This window comes from Sapajus apella, unplaced genomic scaffold (genome assembly GCF_009761245.1).
Source record: "Sapajus apella isolate SASKATOON/1434 unplaced genomic scaffold, GSC_monkey_1.0 scaffold31, whole genome shotgun sequence".
NCBI lineage: Eukaryota > Metazoa > Chordata > Mammalia > Primates > Cebidae > Sapajus > Sapajus apella.
This window is the reverse complement of record NW_022436971.1, coordinates 430,532-448,287: the sequence shown is the minus strand read 5'-3', so window position 1 is coordinate 448,287 and position 17,756 is coordinate 430,532. Positions and strand designations below refer to the sequence as shown.

General features: G+C 40.7%; 1 protein-coding gene across 25 annotated transcripts in view; it reads right to left on the bottom strand.

Annotated features, from left to right (window-relative positions):
* DTNB (dystrobrevin beta) overlaps positions 1 to 17,756 on the bottom strand; it is a 302,922-nt gene that overhangs the window by 96,656 nt on the left and 188,510 nt on the right. For 24 of the 25 annotated variants that reach the window (XM_032293916.1, XM_032293926.1, XM_032293912.1 and 21 more), the window contains exon 10: positions 3,632 to 3,709. The exons of the other annotated variant lie outside the window; for it this stretch is intronic. In XM_032293916.1, coding sequence (XP_032149807.1) covers positions 3,632 to 3,709 — 78 coding nt within the window. The remainder of the gene's footprint in view (positions 1 to 3,631; positions 3,710 to 17,756) is intronic. 25 annotated transcript variants of the gene reach the window in all.

Genomic DNA, 17,756 nt, shown 5'->3' with positions numbered 1-17,756 from the left:
AAGAAACCTCTTATTCTGGAGAGCAGCTGTTCTCTCTCCATGAGGATTCCTGTCTGGGCCTAGTAAGGTTCTGTGGCTGGCAGGGTGTGCTGGGTTCCTGGCTTACATTTGACTCTGGCCACACAGGTCTGTCCACATTCAGAGGAGGGAGGAAAAGCTGAGGAGTCCTTAAGGATGCAAGTAGAATGCTATCTGGAAATTTACACTATTTGGTTACTGGGGCCATGAAAAGTCAAGTCTATGAATTAGATAATTAGTATCCACAAGGTATATCACAATTTCATACTGAATATAAATGAAATCTAAAATCCTGGGGACTGTATTGGTAGGGTAGAAGCATTTGGTTTCTGTGTAGCCTCTACTCAAGTTTTTTTTTTTTTTGAGACGGAGTTTCGCCTTTGTTGTCCAGGCTGGAGTGCATTGGCGCGATCTCGGCTCACTGCAACCTCCGCCTCCTGGGTTCAGGCAATTCTCCTGCCTCAGCCTCCTGAGTAGCTGGGATTACAGGCATGTGCCACCATGCCCAGCTGATTTTTTTTTGTATTTTTAGTAGAGACGGGGTTTCACCATGTTGACCAGGATGGTCTCGATCTCTTGACCTCGTGATCCACCCGCCTCGGCCTCCCAAAGTGCTGGGATTACAGGAGTGAGCCACCGCGCCCGGCCCGTAATTGTGCTTCTTGATCAGTCAGAGTTCAGCCTTCTTTTCTGGTCTGCGCTTTGGCTGCCTTTGGTCTGCTGGTCAGGCCTTGGATGGTTTACGATAACTACTTCTAGGGTGGGCTAATTCCATCCAGAAAGAGGTGCTGGCTGAAATGCTGACTTTAAGACGAAATCTTTTTTTTTTTTTTTTTTTGAGATGGAGTCTCTCTCTGTCACCCAGGCTGGAGGGCAGTGGTGCGATCTTGGCTCACTACAACCTCCGCCTCCCAGGTTCAAGTGATTCTCCTGCCTCAGACTCCTGAGTAACTGGGACTACAGGTGTGTGCCACCATGCTCGGCTAATTTTTTAAAAAATATTTTTAATAGAGACGATGTTTCACCATGTTAGCCAGGATAGTCACTATCTCCTGACCTCGTGATCTGCCTGCCTCGGCCTCCCAAAGTGCTGGGATTACAAGTGTGAGCCATCACGCCCAACCAAGATGAAATCTTAATCCAGGCTATAGATTATCTGAAGCAGCTTTCAAAAATGACAGATATCATTTTGTGACTGGCAATCACAGCTGGCCACTTACAAGTATGCCTGGGGGTATAACACAGCAAGCCTAAAGGTTAGTCCTCTACAGAGGTGGCTCTGATTATTACTGCTCCCTTTAGTTTTCTCAAGCAATAAAACATTGTCCAGAAAGCCGTACTCCTTCTAACAGCCTCTGGCAGCTATATTCAGCCGTGGTCACTGAATGCAGCACATATGACACATGGTACCCCTTGTCACCAGGCACCTAAGTGTACACCCTCATGTACTCAGGTAACTTAGGTGACAGAACTAGTAAATGATGAGAAGATTTCAGATGGGAAATGCTACTGAATGAGATGGTATTCTTATAATTCTTATACATGAAAACTATGACCTGAATTCTTTGAATAATCTACCTTATTTGCCTGGTTTTGAAATGGAAATATCTTTGATTTAGAGTCTGGGTTTGAATTCTATGAGTGTTTAACATAAAGAACTCAAGTCCAAGGACATCAAGGGTTATCATAATATCTAGGTAGGTGGGACAGGCTTAATTGCTTTGTATTCGTCCATAAAAATTCCTTTCCTGCTTGAGAGGGCAGTACTGGTAAATCACTCTGTCTCTTCCTCACTTGTTCTCACATTCCAGCTTCCTAAGTCATAAAAATAATACATTAAATCCTCACATAAACCCCAAAAGGTAGATATTATTTTTGTCCCCATTTTAGAAAAAAAACTGAAGACAAGGCTGGGTGCAATGGCTCTCGTCTGTAATCCCAGCACTTTAGGAGGCCAAGGTGGTTGGATCACTTGTGATCAGGAGTTTGAGACCAGTCTGGCCAACATGGTGAAGCCCCACCTCTATTAAAAAAAAAAAATACAAAAATTAGACAGGTGTGGTGGCAGGTGCCTGTACTTCCAGCTACTCGGGAGGCTGAGGCAGAAGAATCACTTGAACCTGGGAGGCGGAGGTTGCAGTGAGCTGAGACTGGGCCACTGAGGTTGCAGTGAGCTGAGACTGGGCCACTGCACTCCAGCCTGGGCGACAGAGAGAGAGGCCACGTCTGAAAAAAAAAAAAAAAAAGGACAACAAGAACATTTCAAGGTCAGCAAAGAACCAGGATTCAAACTCAGACAGAGTCTGGCCAAGAGTCCATGCTCTGGTGCCCTACACCACTCAGCTCTGCCCAGAAACAGTGGCACGACTGTCTCGCTGCTGGAAGTGCCCTAACAAGGCTGAAGGTAAGCACTCTTACCTGGACAGGTCCTGAGTCTCCATGCGGGTAATGTATTTTCAAGCCACTCTGGTTTATTAAGTCCCTAACTTCTCTCTTCAGGTAATTCTACACTTTACTCGTTAGGTTCCTTGTCAGGCTATTGCCCTAACTTGCTTGATGATAAGAATCAGCTGGAATAAAAATGTAGCTTCTCATGATCCTATCTTTAGAAATTCCAATTCACTGGGTCTGATGTTGTCCCAGAAATCTGTTTTTAACAAGGGACCCAGATGATTCTTCTCATCAGTCAACTCTGAGAAACAATGCCCTAGGAGTTCTAGCCAATAGGAACAAACATCATGGGTCTTAAGCACTATATATTAAGTCAAAACTTCTATAGTGTTTCTATAGCTAAATTAATCCAAAGCAATCGGTACATATGGCACAAAGTGTTTTTTTTCCAGGAAGGACAAGGGGGTGGGCTGGAATGTCTTTGTGGTTTTCTTGTTTTTGAGTGATGACTGTTAGAAAGAATTCCTTAATGGCCGTGCCCTTGAGGGAGTTTTTGCATTGCTCTGGTCATGGAACAGCTTATACCAAATAGAAAGCCATTTTATATAGCTCTTTTAAGTCCTGCCTGAGAGAATTTGGGAGAAGAGCAAATTAAATAAAGAGGAGAAAGAAGTACACAGTGCTCATTCCTTGAAGGACCCTAAAGCAAACTCCTTGCATAACTGAAAGAGACAACTCAGGCTTTTCAACTTAAATATTTATAAATCGTACACAGAATGATTTAGGATTAAATTTTATAAGGGATTCATTCAATTTATATAGTCTAATCGAAGAGCAAAAATGATCTTTGACACTTAAAGAATTCAAAGGCAAAAAAACAGTTGAAACTCATGACTATCAAAATATTGTTTAAGGTTAAAAAACAGATCTGAAACATGCCTAATCGCCTCTGACACTGTCATCACTTCTTGTCACAAATGAAGTTTCCACCTGAGGCACCACTGAAAGTCAAACTTCAATTGCTATATTTGTGAGTGAGTGAGGGAAAAAAAGGAAAATAAAAAGTAGAAATTAAGACTAAAAGACGGGCAAAGGAAGAGAAAGCAAACCAGTCCTTTCTGCCCTGTGGAACAATGTGCTTCTCAGGCCTCATTTCTGACGAATGCATTGCAAATCAGTAGCAGAGGCCAATACTGAAGTCGAAGGCACAAGACATACATACCTCTTGGTGGGAGTGGGCCCTCCAGAGGACATGTGGCTAACCACGGTGTCATTCATATTAGTCAGGGGGCGAGGAGGACTGAAAGAAAAGACATTTACCTTATTATTAATAATTACCAACTAGGGGAAACAAGGGAAACGCCGATAAGGGTGATAAGACCAAAGGGACCAACCATCATTTGCGATAAGCACAGTGGGACCCATGGGGAGTGGAGTGGAAATCGATACTCCAGGCCTAAGTAAATTCAGCAAAGGAGGTTCCCGCTCACAAAGCCACAGGACCACTGAGCTGTGGGTGCCAGAAGCAGCTGATTATAAACACACCACTACAGGGCGTAACTTCGGTGGCTTTTGCTTTGTAGTTTTAGCACATAAAAATTTAAATTCTGCCACTTAGTGAATTTCTCTACATTTTAGGTACAAGATGCCTAGGTGTCTGGCATTCATTGCATATGACAAAGGTCACAGCATCGAGGTGCATGCTGTTCCTGAGATTTGGTTATAGCTCACTGCTTTCCCTCAGACTTAGTTTGTAAACTTTTAACCAAAACAAACTGTTAAATATCTCATTCAAAAATAAGACTCTGGAAGAAACTTTTATTAATTATCTACTAGAATCTTAACAACAAATCCAAATTTCACACCTATAGTCTAATTAGAATGATGTCTTTTATAACCACTAATCCAAATTTAAACTTGAAGGTTAGCACTTTTGGTAATTTGTCTTTAGTTGCAGGTTTTCTGGACTCAGGTCTGTCCATTTCTCCTTCTTGTGAAAGTCCTAAAGGAATGAATTCAAGCTTCTCAAAAGGCGCCTAGTATCTTGCCTTCCAGCTATTCCTCAAGCCCTCTCCCTCCCTACCAGGTTCAGCTACAAAACATTTCTGTCTTTCATCAGGAACCACATGACTATTGCTAAATACTTGTGGAAAATCTCTCACTTCCTCTTTTAAACTGGAAGAAGTGCAGTCATGTGCCGCATAATGATGTTTAGGTCAATGACAAACCACATATTATTATAACAGATTATAATACTGTATTTTTGTTATACCTTTTCTATGTTTAGATACACAAATACCCTTGTATAACAGCTGCCTCTAGTATTCAGTACAGTCACATGTCTACAGGTTTGTAGCCGAGGAGGCTACATGCATGTATAGAGTATACTTACACAAACCTAGGTCGTTTTGCCTGCCTCATACCTAGGCTGTATGGTGTAGCCTAGGTATGCAGCAGGATAAACCATCTAGGTATGTGTAAGTACACTCTAAGATATTAACACAAAATTTCCTAAAAACGCATTTCTCAGAATGTATCCCCCACTGTTAAGTTATGCATGATTATACTTCTCAGATTTGTCCATCAAAAGCATAAAAGTGAAGCTGAAAGTCCTTCTCTCATATTTAGGTGCTTGGGAACTAACTACCTTCTGGTTTCTCCCTCCGTTTAAGGACAGTTAATTGTGTAAACCGTTTTTGGAGAGTTTATACTCAGTAATTCTTGGTGAATATTAAGGGATCACAGCTTTTTGTTATGCAGGTTTCACAGTACTTTCAAATAAAAGCTCAAGGGGAAATATTTCGGGGAGAGCCAAGGAACCTAGAGGTTAAAGAAGGATCTCTTCCTCTCTCCATCTATCTTTGCACTCCTTTTTTTTCTTCTTAAATCAATTGCATTTCTATGTAGGGATTTTTAAAAATGACTTTTTTCATTTAAAGGAGAGGATCCGAGATGGAAAGTAATTTGCAGAGAACAGATTTAGGGCTCTTGATTTTTAAGCCATAGTACTATGCTTATGGTTCTACATTCCTCTCTTTGTGTGACACGTCTCTAAGAAAGACATTTAGAATTGAAATACGCCTCTCTGGGCTAGAAGACAATTCCAAGTTATTTATCTGACTACCTGTCTTCAGATAGATATCCAATGGTGCCCCAAACTTCCAAGCCTATTAATGCTAGTGGCTGTGCTGAGTTATAATCAATTAATCAATTGTTTTAGGTTGATTAATGATGGAAGTGAACACAGAGATTAGCTTACATTCAGTCTTAAATTCATATTTTTGCAGGTTCTTTTATGTCAATTGTCCAACTGAAACAAAGAGACGATCCCTATGAACGAATCAAATCCAGTACAACAGCTTTCTGGTCCTGGAAACAGAATGGGCTTTTCTTCTTTAATGTAATATTATTAGCAGTCTATTTCCAAAAGAAGATAAAGACATTTCATGTTGCTTACAGAATACAGTTACTTGCTATATATATATTTTTAAATTTTAACAAATAATAGAGACAAAGTCTCACTATGTTGCCCAGGCTGATCTTGAAATTCTGAGTTCAAGTGAGCCTCCCGGCTCAACCTCCCAAAGTGCTAGGATTATAGGTGTGAGCCACCATGCCCAGCCACCTGCTATATTTCAATATTAAAGATATAACTGCATTCAATTTCCCTTCTGGTATTTTCAGAGAAAAAATGAGAATAAAAAATTCTAATTCCTAGAACATAAATCCATGCAATAAAATTTCATGATTTGTTACAACTTGTTTGGTCTGATACCACAAACATCTTTTATCATCATCAATATCTCTCGGTATATATCATGTTCAGCAATTATAGCACAAATATCAAAGCCTCTTCTCTAATATTCAAAACCAGACAGTAATGGTTATATCATAAACTATAAAGGAATCATAACTGACCCCCAAATGTCATAGTCTTTCTGAACTCCTAACATGTTTCCTAGAGAGACAGGTATATATGTCTGCAGTTTAAAATGAAAGAAGCACTTGCAAACTTAAAGGTCTTGACCACAACTCACCATGAAAGCCAACAGCTCGGATGTATTCTTAAAAAGTGCAACATGGCCTTGGGAATATAGTGAGACATTGTCTCCCCAAACTTTTAAAAAAAATTTAGCCTGCTGGCTGGGTGCAGTGGCTTAAATCTGTAAAACCAGCACTTTGGGAGGCCAAGGCAGGTGGATGGCTTGAGCCCGGGAGTTCGAGACGAGCCTGGCTATCATAGTGAAACTCCACCTCTACAAAAAAATACAAAAATTAGCTTGGCATGGTTGTGCACACCCATAGTCCCAGCTACTCAGGAGGCTGAGGTGGGAGGATCACCTGAGCCCAGGGAAGTCAAGGCTGCAGTAAACTGAGATTGTGCCACTGCACTCCGGGCTGGGTGACAGAGTGAGATCCTGTCTCAAAAAAATAAAAAATAAAAATCAGTCTGGCATGGTGGCATGTGCTGCAGTCCTAGCTACTCAGGAAGCAGAGGTGGGAGGACCCTTTGAGCCTGGGAGGTGAAGGCTGCAGTGAACTGTGATCACACCACTGCACTCCAGCTTTGGGCAACAGAGCAAGACCCTATCTCAAAAAAAAAAAAAAAAAAAAAAAAAAGAACAAACTACTAAAAATGACTTCTGGTTCAAACAAACATACAAAACCTTCATGGTTCTTGAAAGACATAACTGAAAAGAGTATTTCCAGGTGTAGAGCAGACATTAATGCTACAAATTATAGAAACTTAAAAAAACAGAATTGGCACAACTTAATGAGACTGGTTTTGTTGATTTTTAACATTTAAAACTAGCTGAATACCTTGAGCATGTCACCAGATGTTCTGTATTTACCTTTGGTACAGATCTCAGCAAGGTATAGGCACTAATGAGTTTCATGATACCAAAATGGCCACCATCCACCACTTGGTCCAGAAATTTGGGAGGTTCCTTCTTTGTTAACAAGACATACCATTTTTTTTTTGATGGGACAGAAGATGATGATGATATAGGTAGAAGGTATTTGCTAGTTAGTAGAGGTGGTTTTTAAAATACTTGGCAAGAATCTGGTACTTCTTTTTTGTTTGTTTGTTTTGAGATGAAGTCTCAGTCACCAGGCTGGAATGCAGTGGCGTGATCTTGGCTCTTGGCTCACTGCAACCTCTGCCTCCTGGGTTCAAGCAATTCTGCTTCCTCAGCCTCCCAAGTAGCTGGGACTACAGGTGTGTGCCACCACGCCTGGCTAATTTTTCTATTTTTAGTAGAGACGAGGTTTCATAACATTGGCCAGGATGGTCTCGATCTCTTGACCTTGTGATCTGCCCACCTCAGCCTCCCAAAGTGCTGGGATTACAGGCGTGACCCACCGCACCCAGCCAAGAATTTGGTACTTCTTAATCAAAGGGAAAGAGTCACTGTTACTGGGTACCTACTGATAAAAGTAAGACTATCTTTATTTCAATGACCTAACTGTATATAGATGGAGACAAATATGCAAACAAATCATCACAATGCCAGGTAATGAGTGCAGCAATGAAGTAAGGTTGGCCCTCCATGTCTGTGGGTTCAACCAACTGCAGATGAAAACTATTCAGAAAAAAAAGTTCCACAAAGTTCCAAAAAGCAAAACTTGAATTCACCATGTGCTGAGTACTACACTGAATCCTTGTGAAGAAGTGATGTGTGGGCATTGTATTAGGTATTACAAGTACTCTAGAGATGACCTGATGTGTATGGGAAGATGCACATAGGTTATATGCGAATATTATGCCGTTTTATTTCAGGGACTTGAGCATCCTTGGGTTTCCATATCTGTGGGGGCTCCTGGCACCAACCTCCATGGATACTGAGGGACGACTGATAGGCCAAGTGCTGAGAGTCACAGACAAAGATCAGGTACTTCTGCCTGGAGGAGCGAGTGTCAAGAATAGTCAAGGAAGGCCTCAGAGAGGAGGCACTATTGAGAAGAGTTTTCCAGATACTGAAAAGGCATTAAGGGAACCCTAGATAGAAATGGTATGTAAAATGGCATAAAAATCCAAAAATACATGTCAAATCAGGTTTAACGTATTTATTTGACTCAAAGACACCTGAAAGGGAGGAGCTGGAAACACATCTGGAAAGGTAGAGGACAGCCAGGATGTGAAAGCAGCTTGTCCTATCACAAGGTAAGAGATGTGAACTTTACATTGCAAAGGGGAAGCACCGAATATTAGACAAAAACCAATGTGACTATCACATCATTTTAAAAACTCACTCCGGAATCTTGCAGACGTTGGTCTTTTATCAGGAGTGTGCAGGGAATCATCTGTAAGATAAGATACCCAAGCCCAACCCTCAGTTCAGTGACTCTGAATTTCTAGGGGTGAGGGGAATCTATTCCCTATATAAAAATCAGTCAAGTAGGATATAGTTGGAAGTGGGGGAATGGAAGCTGGGAGGCCACCCAGGTAAGAGGTTATGGCAGTTGTCCAGATCAGTGGGTGTTAGGATGGACAGTGGTAGTGAAGATAGGGGAGAGAGAAAAGGAAAGATATTGTGAAGACACAATCAGTAAGAGAGGGTGATTGGTTAAGTACACAGGGTTAGGGAGTAGAGAATAAGAGATTTTTATCTTGGCTACTGGGTGGTAAAATATCCAAACTAGAAAACACAGAGTAGGAAACATGATCTGAGGTTGGAAAGGAGGAGGGATGGGTAGACAGAATAAGCAGCAAGATAAGAGTGAATAGGATTTTAGTTCTGAAATTGTTGGGTTTGAAGTACCATTGATAAGTACAGGTAAGTGGATGTCTAGAGAGCAGTTGAAAATAGGAGAACAGAACTCAGATGAAATGTCAAGTCTGAACACATATGAGTGTCATTACTTAAACAGTGTTCATTTCAGTATTCTGAACACTAAACATGTGCATTTATTTATTTTTTTGGGATGGCATCTCTTGCTCTGTCACCCAAGCTGAAGTGCAATGGCACCATCTTGGCTCACTGCAACCTCCGCTCCCAGGTTTAAGTGATTCTCCTGCCTCAGCCTCCTGAGTGTCTGGGATTACAGGCACCCACCATCATGCCCAGCTAGTTTTCCTATTTTTTGGAGAGATGGGGTTTCATGCCATGTTGGCCAGGCTGGTCTTGAACTCCTGACCTCAGGTGATCCATCTGCCATGGCCTCCCAAAGTGCTGGGATTATAGGCGTGAGCCACCATGCCTGGCCAAAAACATACGTTTATATTTATTGTTTTTAGGTGGGGTAGGAGAGGTTTGGGGAACTGTGCAGTAAGAGGGTGGCTTAGATAACAGGAACAGAGGTGTGGTTATCGGGGAGACACATCTCCTACTACAAAACACAAACTGAGCTTACAGGTAGAAATTATTTTCACGCAGTTCCCTTGTGGCCAAACCACTCCAATTCATTCTGGTGATGCTCTGAAAATATAGACTAACTAGAAATTAAAATTTCTACAATATCTCTCTTAAGGGTTTTTAAATCATCTGTAAGAATAGATGGTGAATGACTTGTACGTTTAAAAATATTTCAGGCCAGGCGCTGTGGCTCACGCCTGTAATCCCAGCTCTTAGTGAGGCAGAGGAGGGAGGATAGCTTGAGCCCAGGAGTTCAAGGCCTGCCTGGGCAATACAGCGAGACCCCGTTCTTAAAAAAAAAAAAAATTTTTTTTCAGGACAGGCTGGGTATGGTTGCTTGCACCTGTAATCCCAGCACTTTTGGAGGCCAAGCTGGTAGATCATGAGGTCAGGAGATCAAGACCATCCTGGTCAACATAGTGAAACCCTGTCTCTACTAAAAATACAAAAATAGCCAGGCATGGTGGCAAGTGCCTGTAATCCCAGCTACTTGGGAGGCTGAGGCAGGAGAACGGCTTAAACCCAGGAGGCAGAGATTCCAGTGAGCCAAGATTATGCTACTGCTGTACTCCAGCTGGGTGACAGAGAGACTCAGTCTCAAAAAAAAAAAAAAAAATTCAGAACAGATTATATATAACTGTATATTTCTTTCATTTATCAAATATTTGCCTATGATGTGACAGGCACTGTGATACCTTCTGGGAATAAAAATTAAAAAGATGAAAACTTAAGTCTTAGAAAGAAGAAAAATTTAGAAAAATAATTATAATATAATGTAGTAAATACTTAATAGAAGAAAAACTGCTATATGCATGGGAAAATACTGAGATCACCTCATCCCATAAAGAAAAATATATTTCTAGGTTGTTAAAGAGTTAAATATAAGCCAGGCATGATGGAACACACCCACAACCTTAGTTATAGTTATGCAGGAGGCTGAGGTGGGAGGATCATTTGACCCCAGGTTTTTGAGGCCAGCATGGGTAACACAGCAAAACCCTGTTTCTTAAAGTAAAAAGAAGAGTTAAATATAAATGTTTAACAACATAAATTAAGAGAAAAGATATAGATTTATGAATAGAGAGGATTTTCTTCGCTCAAAAGCAATGGAAAAAATTAGAAAAACACCAATTAATCTCAATTGTTAAAGCCATCAGAAAAGAAAGAAAAAAAAATTTAAGGAACTACCTGAACAAATGTGACACAGCAAAAATTAAATACCTTCATACATAAAGGAGTCACACTACTTTACAAGAAAACTGCAGGGATTTCAATTTACATAAACGGGCAAAGTAAAAATATGTGTTTAAAAAGAAGAAACACGCCGGGCGCGGTGGCTCAAGCCTGTAATCCCAGCACTTTGGGAGGCCAAGGCAGGTGGATCACGAGGTCAAGAGATCAAGACCATCCTGGTCAACATGGTGAAACCCCGTCTCTACTAAAACTACAAAAAATTAGCTGGGCATGGTGGCGCGTGCCTGTAGTCCCAGCTACTCAGGAGGCTGAGGTAGGAGAATTGCCTGAACCCAGGAGGCGGAGGTTGCGGTGAGCCGAGATCGCGCCATTGCACTCCAGCCTGGGGAAAAAGAGCGAAACTCCGTCTCAAAAAAAAAAAAAAAAAAAGAAGAAAGACAAATGATTCAAGAGAAAGTTAATTAAAAATTGGCCGGGCACGGTGGCTCACACCTGTAATCCCAGCACTTTGGGAGACCGAGACGGGCAGATCACAAGGTTAAGAGATGGAGACCATCCTGGCCAACACGGTGAAACCCCATCTCTACTAAAAATATAAAAATTAGCTGGGCGTGGTAGCATGCACCTGTACTCCCAGCTACACAGGAGGCTGAGGCAGGAGAATGGCTTGAATCCGGGAGGCGGAGGTTGCAGTGAGCTGAGATTGTACCACTGCACTCCAGTCTGGTGACACAGCAAGACTCTGTCTCAAAAAAAAAAAAAAAAAAAAAAAAAATCATAGGCTGTACACAGTGGCTCATGCCTATAATCCCAGCATTCTGGGAGGCCAAGGCAGGAGGGTTGCTTGAGCCCAGGAGTTTGAAACCAGCCTGGGCAACATAGCAAGACCCTATCTCTAAAAAAAATTTTTTAAATTAGCTGCATATGGTGGCACATGCCTGTCATCTCAGCTACGCAGGAGGCTGAGGTGAGATTGCTTGATCCCAGGAACTCATCACACCACTGCACTCCAGCCTGAGTGACAGAGTGAGATCCTGTCTCAGGGGAAAAAAAAATTATAAACCACTTCCTCTGGGAAAAATAATGATCTTTTTAAAAAGGCAATCCTTAAGAGTCAAGAGGCTTTTCTGGCATATGTCCTTAATTTATTACTAGCCAAGAGTGAAAGTAAAAAGGTAAGCCAAATTTTTAGAAAGCGATTTGGCAATATGTCCATCAAAGATCTTAGAAAACATTCAAGCACTTTGGCTCAGTACTTCTCGTTCTAAGAATCAATTCCAAAAACTAATTAGAAATGCACAGACAAATTTATGTTAACAAATTTTTCAGGGAAGTGTTATTTATGATAGGCTAATTCTGAAATTATCCTAAGTGTTTAAATACAAGGAAAGGAAAAGTAAACTATGGCATATCCATAATTACAGGATAGTATGCTGTCATTAAATAATAATGCTTATGATGACTTTTTGATTACTTGGAAAAATGCTCAGCATATAGAAAGTAACAAAGATAATTATGATAGCTAACAATTATTGAATGGTTGATATTTATCACACACTTTAGAGCTTTAAATACTTTATTCTATCTTCACAATAGTCCTATGAAATTATTTATATGTACACACAGCACACTCAACTACATAATAAGCATAAAATAAAGCGTCTGAAGGGAATATCCTCAAATGTTAAGATAAGTAGAATTACGGGCAGTTTTTCCTGCTTGATTATACTTTCCAACACTTCTCCAACCTTTTCAGTTTAATTTTTCCAGATTTTAAGAGGAAGAGATGCTTAATGTAAAAAAGGAGTCAAATGTCTAAAGTGAGCCTGTATTATTTTTGTTATTATTAAGAAAGCAAACTGAGAAGGGAAGTGTTATATGAGCTTGCACGCGCATACACACACACACACACACACACACACACACACACACACACGAGAGGGAGGGGGAGGGAAGGAGGGGAACGATGGTACAGAAGTTTGAGACTTCAGTAGAAAACCTGTGAAAACAGTTTGAGTAGATCCAAAGTTCCACAACTTTCCAACATTGGTACCATCACCACTCCTCAAAAACGAGAGTAAAGAAAACGTCTTAGACCAGTGTAGATTATCTTCTCTACTATACTGTGAGAAATCTGTGATATTTTTACCGTTATATTTCAAGTATCTGGCATAGTATGAGGCACAGAGTAGGAACTCCGTAAATATGTATTGCTCATGAGTCAGTGCCATGTTGTGGAATGTAACAGGAGTGGCGAGTGGGTAAGAAGTAATCTTTCTATTATATTTAGGTGTGGTGAGACTATTCTCCAAAAATGGGACAATGACATTATTCGTTGTTATATCTGGTCAATGTATTTGTGGCATTTGCAATGATAGCAGACTTTTCCCCGTTCATTGGGAACAGTGGTATATTCTTTTCTACTTAACTCTGTTAATGTCTACTACTTGGTCTGTGTCTTTTTTTTTTTCCTTCTACCATCTATTACTTAGTAATAGAATCAGCAGAGTGGAGAGTGTCTTTACTAATAATAGCAATATTTATTGAGTGCTTAGCGCATGGCAGACTAAGCTTGAACACTTCCATGGACTCACTCATTTAACCTTACAGCAAGCCAATGAAGTAGATACCATTATCTTTATTTTACAGATTAAAAAAAAACAAAACAGCAACAACAACAACAACAAAAAAACAAAAAAAATAACCGAGGCATGGAGAGAAGTAATGTTTTTGATGCCACAAAGCCAAATCACAGGAGAAAGAGGATTTGAACCGAGGCAGTGTGGCTCTGAGTGTGTGTTCTCAATCATCAGTCTACTATCTTTGGCGGCCATACTTTCAGGAAAACACTTAAGGATGTTTGTTTACTCTATTTAAAAAAGCCAACAGCTTGATGTTAGATCATTGTTGCTGTTGTTTCTATAAGAAGATAAGACAATAACAGTTGCAGAGTATAGCTTTTGAGTATAGTTTTAAATACATTATTTGTTCTTTCCCCCTCATATGATTAGAACTCTGTGTCCTAAATGGCTCTCTGAATGTAAGCCATCTGGCTTGAGAGCTTATCAGGATAACTTTAAAATCTAATCTTCATTTCAAAGATCTTCTAGGTTCCTAATCTTAGCCTAACAAAATACATATGTTCAATGAGCAAATTATCTATTATATAAACCAGACTGTTGACTTAAAAAAAAAAAGTTCAACAATGGGCTTAAAATCAACATTGAGTGTTATGACTCATTTTGACTTTTCAAATTGACTTAGATCCAGGGGTAAACAACGTCTGGATGGGAGTCTCTAACCCAGGATGTCAAAGTACAGTATTGATGTTGGGTAGACAAAATTTCTACTTAAAACTGTAAAGTTTTAAAGATGAACGAGTAAGCTGGGTACAGTGGCTCACACCTGTAATCTCAGCACTTTGGGAGGCCAAGGCAGGAGGATCACTTGAGTCCAGGAATTTGAGACCAGCCTGAACAATATAGCAAGACCCCATCTCTATTAAAAATCAAACAGTAGCTGGGTTTGGTGGTGCACACCTTTAGTCCCAGGTACTCAGGAGGCTGAGTGGGGAGGATTGCTTGAGTCTGGGAGGTTGAGGCTGCAGTGAGCTGAGATCACATCACTGCACTGCAGAGTGGGTGACAGACCCTGTCTCAAAAAAAAAAAAAAAAAAAAAAAAAAGAAGGAAATGAACAAAGCCAGCTGAAGCCTGGAGGACATGTAAGATTTGGGGTACCTATCAGAGCTGTCCCTTTTCCCCAGGCTCTTTGACAGAGCCTCTTCTGTGGGAAGTCATGCAGACAGCCACGTACTTACCCCCCTTCCTTTACTTTTAAATTTATTTGCACATTAGCTTGCTCTTTCCACAGAACATTTTTAGTTGTGGAGGTTAAGATTAGTGTCCTGCAATTCTCTTTTACATAGACAGCTGTCTGCCAGCCATGCATTTGGGGATCTTTAGTAGGTTTCTGGGGGGTCTATTACTATTGGTGTGAGAAGGGAAAAGAGTTTCTGGTGCCCTAATGCTTTCATTTACTCAGTTTCTTTTTTTGTATTCCCCATAACAATGCTTTAGAAAGGAGGTAACCATTTTAGTTAAATACATTTAATTTCTTATTAATATTTTTGTAGCCAGCTATTTTGCCTTCAATCCTAGATACCTATGTTACTTCTGAAATTATCTTCCCTACTCACTTGAATCAGGCCTTTTTCTTCTTTGAGATCATGCAGCAGATTTTATCATACTTTAAAACAAATGTAAAACCCACACTAGAGACCACCTCATTCTTTTATCTACCAAACCACTCAAGTCTTCCATCTCTCTCCAGCAAGTTCTTCCTCTTTTGCTTCTTCCAAGCCCCTGCTTTCAGCTCTTCTCCCACTTACTTATCCTGGAATGTCCTTCATAGACTGGCCAACGTTACACAATTTCTCACTTCTCTTATCAGAAAAACAGGTCCTGAAATTTCAGAAGCTCTGGAAAACCTTTCTAGTTACAAGCTCCATTTAAAGAAACATGGCTGTAGTATGCAAACAAACAAAAATCCACAGCTTCTTCATGCCTAGCACTGTCAGGGGTTTCAAGACAAAACAAGTTGAAGACTGTCCCTGCCCACAACAACTTTATAATCAGTCCTCATAATGAGCAGTCACAGCAACAACAGATACTTAAGCTTTAGCTTAACATATTACAATTTTTAGATGAAATCCTATATGGTATAACTTATAACCAAATACATGTAAGATCATTTATAACAAAGACAATTTAATTATTTCATTTGATAGAAATAAAAACCAGTATAACAAAATAAGAAAAATCCTATGAAATTAACAGTCACAGCATTTGTTGTGTATTTCATATATATTTCTTTACTTTTGCAACACTGGGGAGAGTTGTGGCAGGGAGGAGAGCCTATGCATTTGCTGAGTATGAAAATGCATCAACACTGAGCCAGGTCCCTCAGAAACATCATATGAATTCTTCCTACTACTGATGGTGGTATTTCTGTTTTGCAAATAAAGACATAAAAGTCAAAGAAGATAATTAGGCTGGGCACAGTGGCTCACCCTTGTAATCCTAGCACTTTGGGACGCCGAGATGGGCGGATCATGAGGTCAGGAGTTCGAGACCAGCCTGGGCAACATGGTGAAACCTCGTCTCTACTAAAACACAAAAAATTAGCTGGGCATGGTGGCAGACGCCTGTAATCTCAGCTACTCCAGAGGTTGAGGTGGGAGAATTGCTGAACCCAGGAGGTGGAGGTTGCAGTGAGCCAAGATTGTGTCACTGTACTCCAGCGGGGGTTACAAAAAAAAAAAAAAAAAAAAAAAGGCAAAGATGATAATGTATTCAAGGTCACACGGTAGAATCAGTATTGGACACTACTTTTATCTGCTTCTAAAGCCACTGAATAGATCGAATCCACAAATACTCTTTTATTTCAGGCATCTCTGTATTATCTAAATGAATCTTTCAGATTAGCGTTTTCGGGGAACGCTAATTGTCAAGTTAGAGAAACACTGCCCCAGTTCAGGACTACTAGCTTCAAATCTAACTTGAAGTAGTTTAAGGGGGTCAGGGGAGAGGAACTAATTGGGCATCATAACTAAATTGTAACTAAATTCATAACCAACTTCACAAAGGGTAGGGGTGCAGCTGACTTCCAGGATATTAGAATGTAATTAGGACATCTACTGTTACCTTTCCTTAGATCTCATTTTGGGTCAGACTTTACACAGAGCCCACAGCTTTTTATGCTTAAGAAGAAACAGTTTCTGCCCAGCATCTTGCAGCTTTACCACTGGAGAACAAAACCTCTTCCCTCATCCCAATTTGAAAATCACTTGCAAAGCCTCTGGCCTGCCCTGAGTCACTTGCCTACTCTGGCGTTTGGCAGGCCCCATGCTATCACTGGTATTCCTCCTGAAACATCACAGTTGGCGCTGGGAGAGGACCAGGTCTCTAAAGGAGAGAGCATTGTTCCTAGAAAATGGGGAGGTTGCAGAACAAATCAACAAAAAATGTTCACTTACTTAAAGATTAACTTTCTTCAAAAGATAAGTGTCAAATGACAGTGCTCAGGATACAGGAACTGCAGCATCTTTGCTGCACAATGCTTTAGAATGAAGGTGGTATGTCTCTCTTTTTTTTGAGTCAGGGTCTCACTCTGTCACCCAGGCTAAAGTGCAGTGCTGTAATCTTGGCCCACTGCAACCTCCACCTCCCAGGCTCAAGCGATTCTCCTGCCTCAACTTCCCAAGTAGCTGTGACTACAGGCGCATACCACCATGCCGGCTAATATCTGTATTTTTTGTAGAGACAGGGGTTTTGTCATGCTGCCCAGGCTTGTCTTGAACTCCTGGGTTCAAGTGATCCGTCTGCTTTGGCCTCTCCAAGTGCTAGGATTACAGGTGTGAGCCACTGTGCCCGGCCTTCTCTCTCTCTTTTTAGTTACTACTGTTCTTCAAAAATTTGCGGTTATAGACCTATTCATAGACCCTTAAGTGAAAACAATATATTGTCTAGAAAGAAAACCAGTTTTCTTATTATTCCATAATGATGAAGGGGACATAAGGGATTACACTGATCCACAATGCTGGTAAACTGCGGCTCTGGTGAAACATTAAGGAGGCCACGTTCTAAAAGCCCTTTCATTGCTATGATTCTAGTGTGGATAGTGTGGCTCCTTTTTGTTCTCCTTGAGTAGGATGCTCTTTATTTATCTGTATGTAATGGACCAACCATCTGGGTTCTAGGGTTATCTGCCAAAGCAAGAAGCTAAACAAACAAGC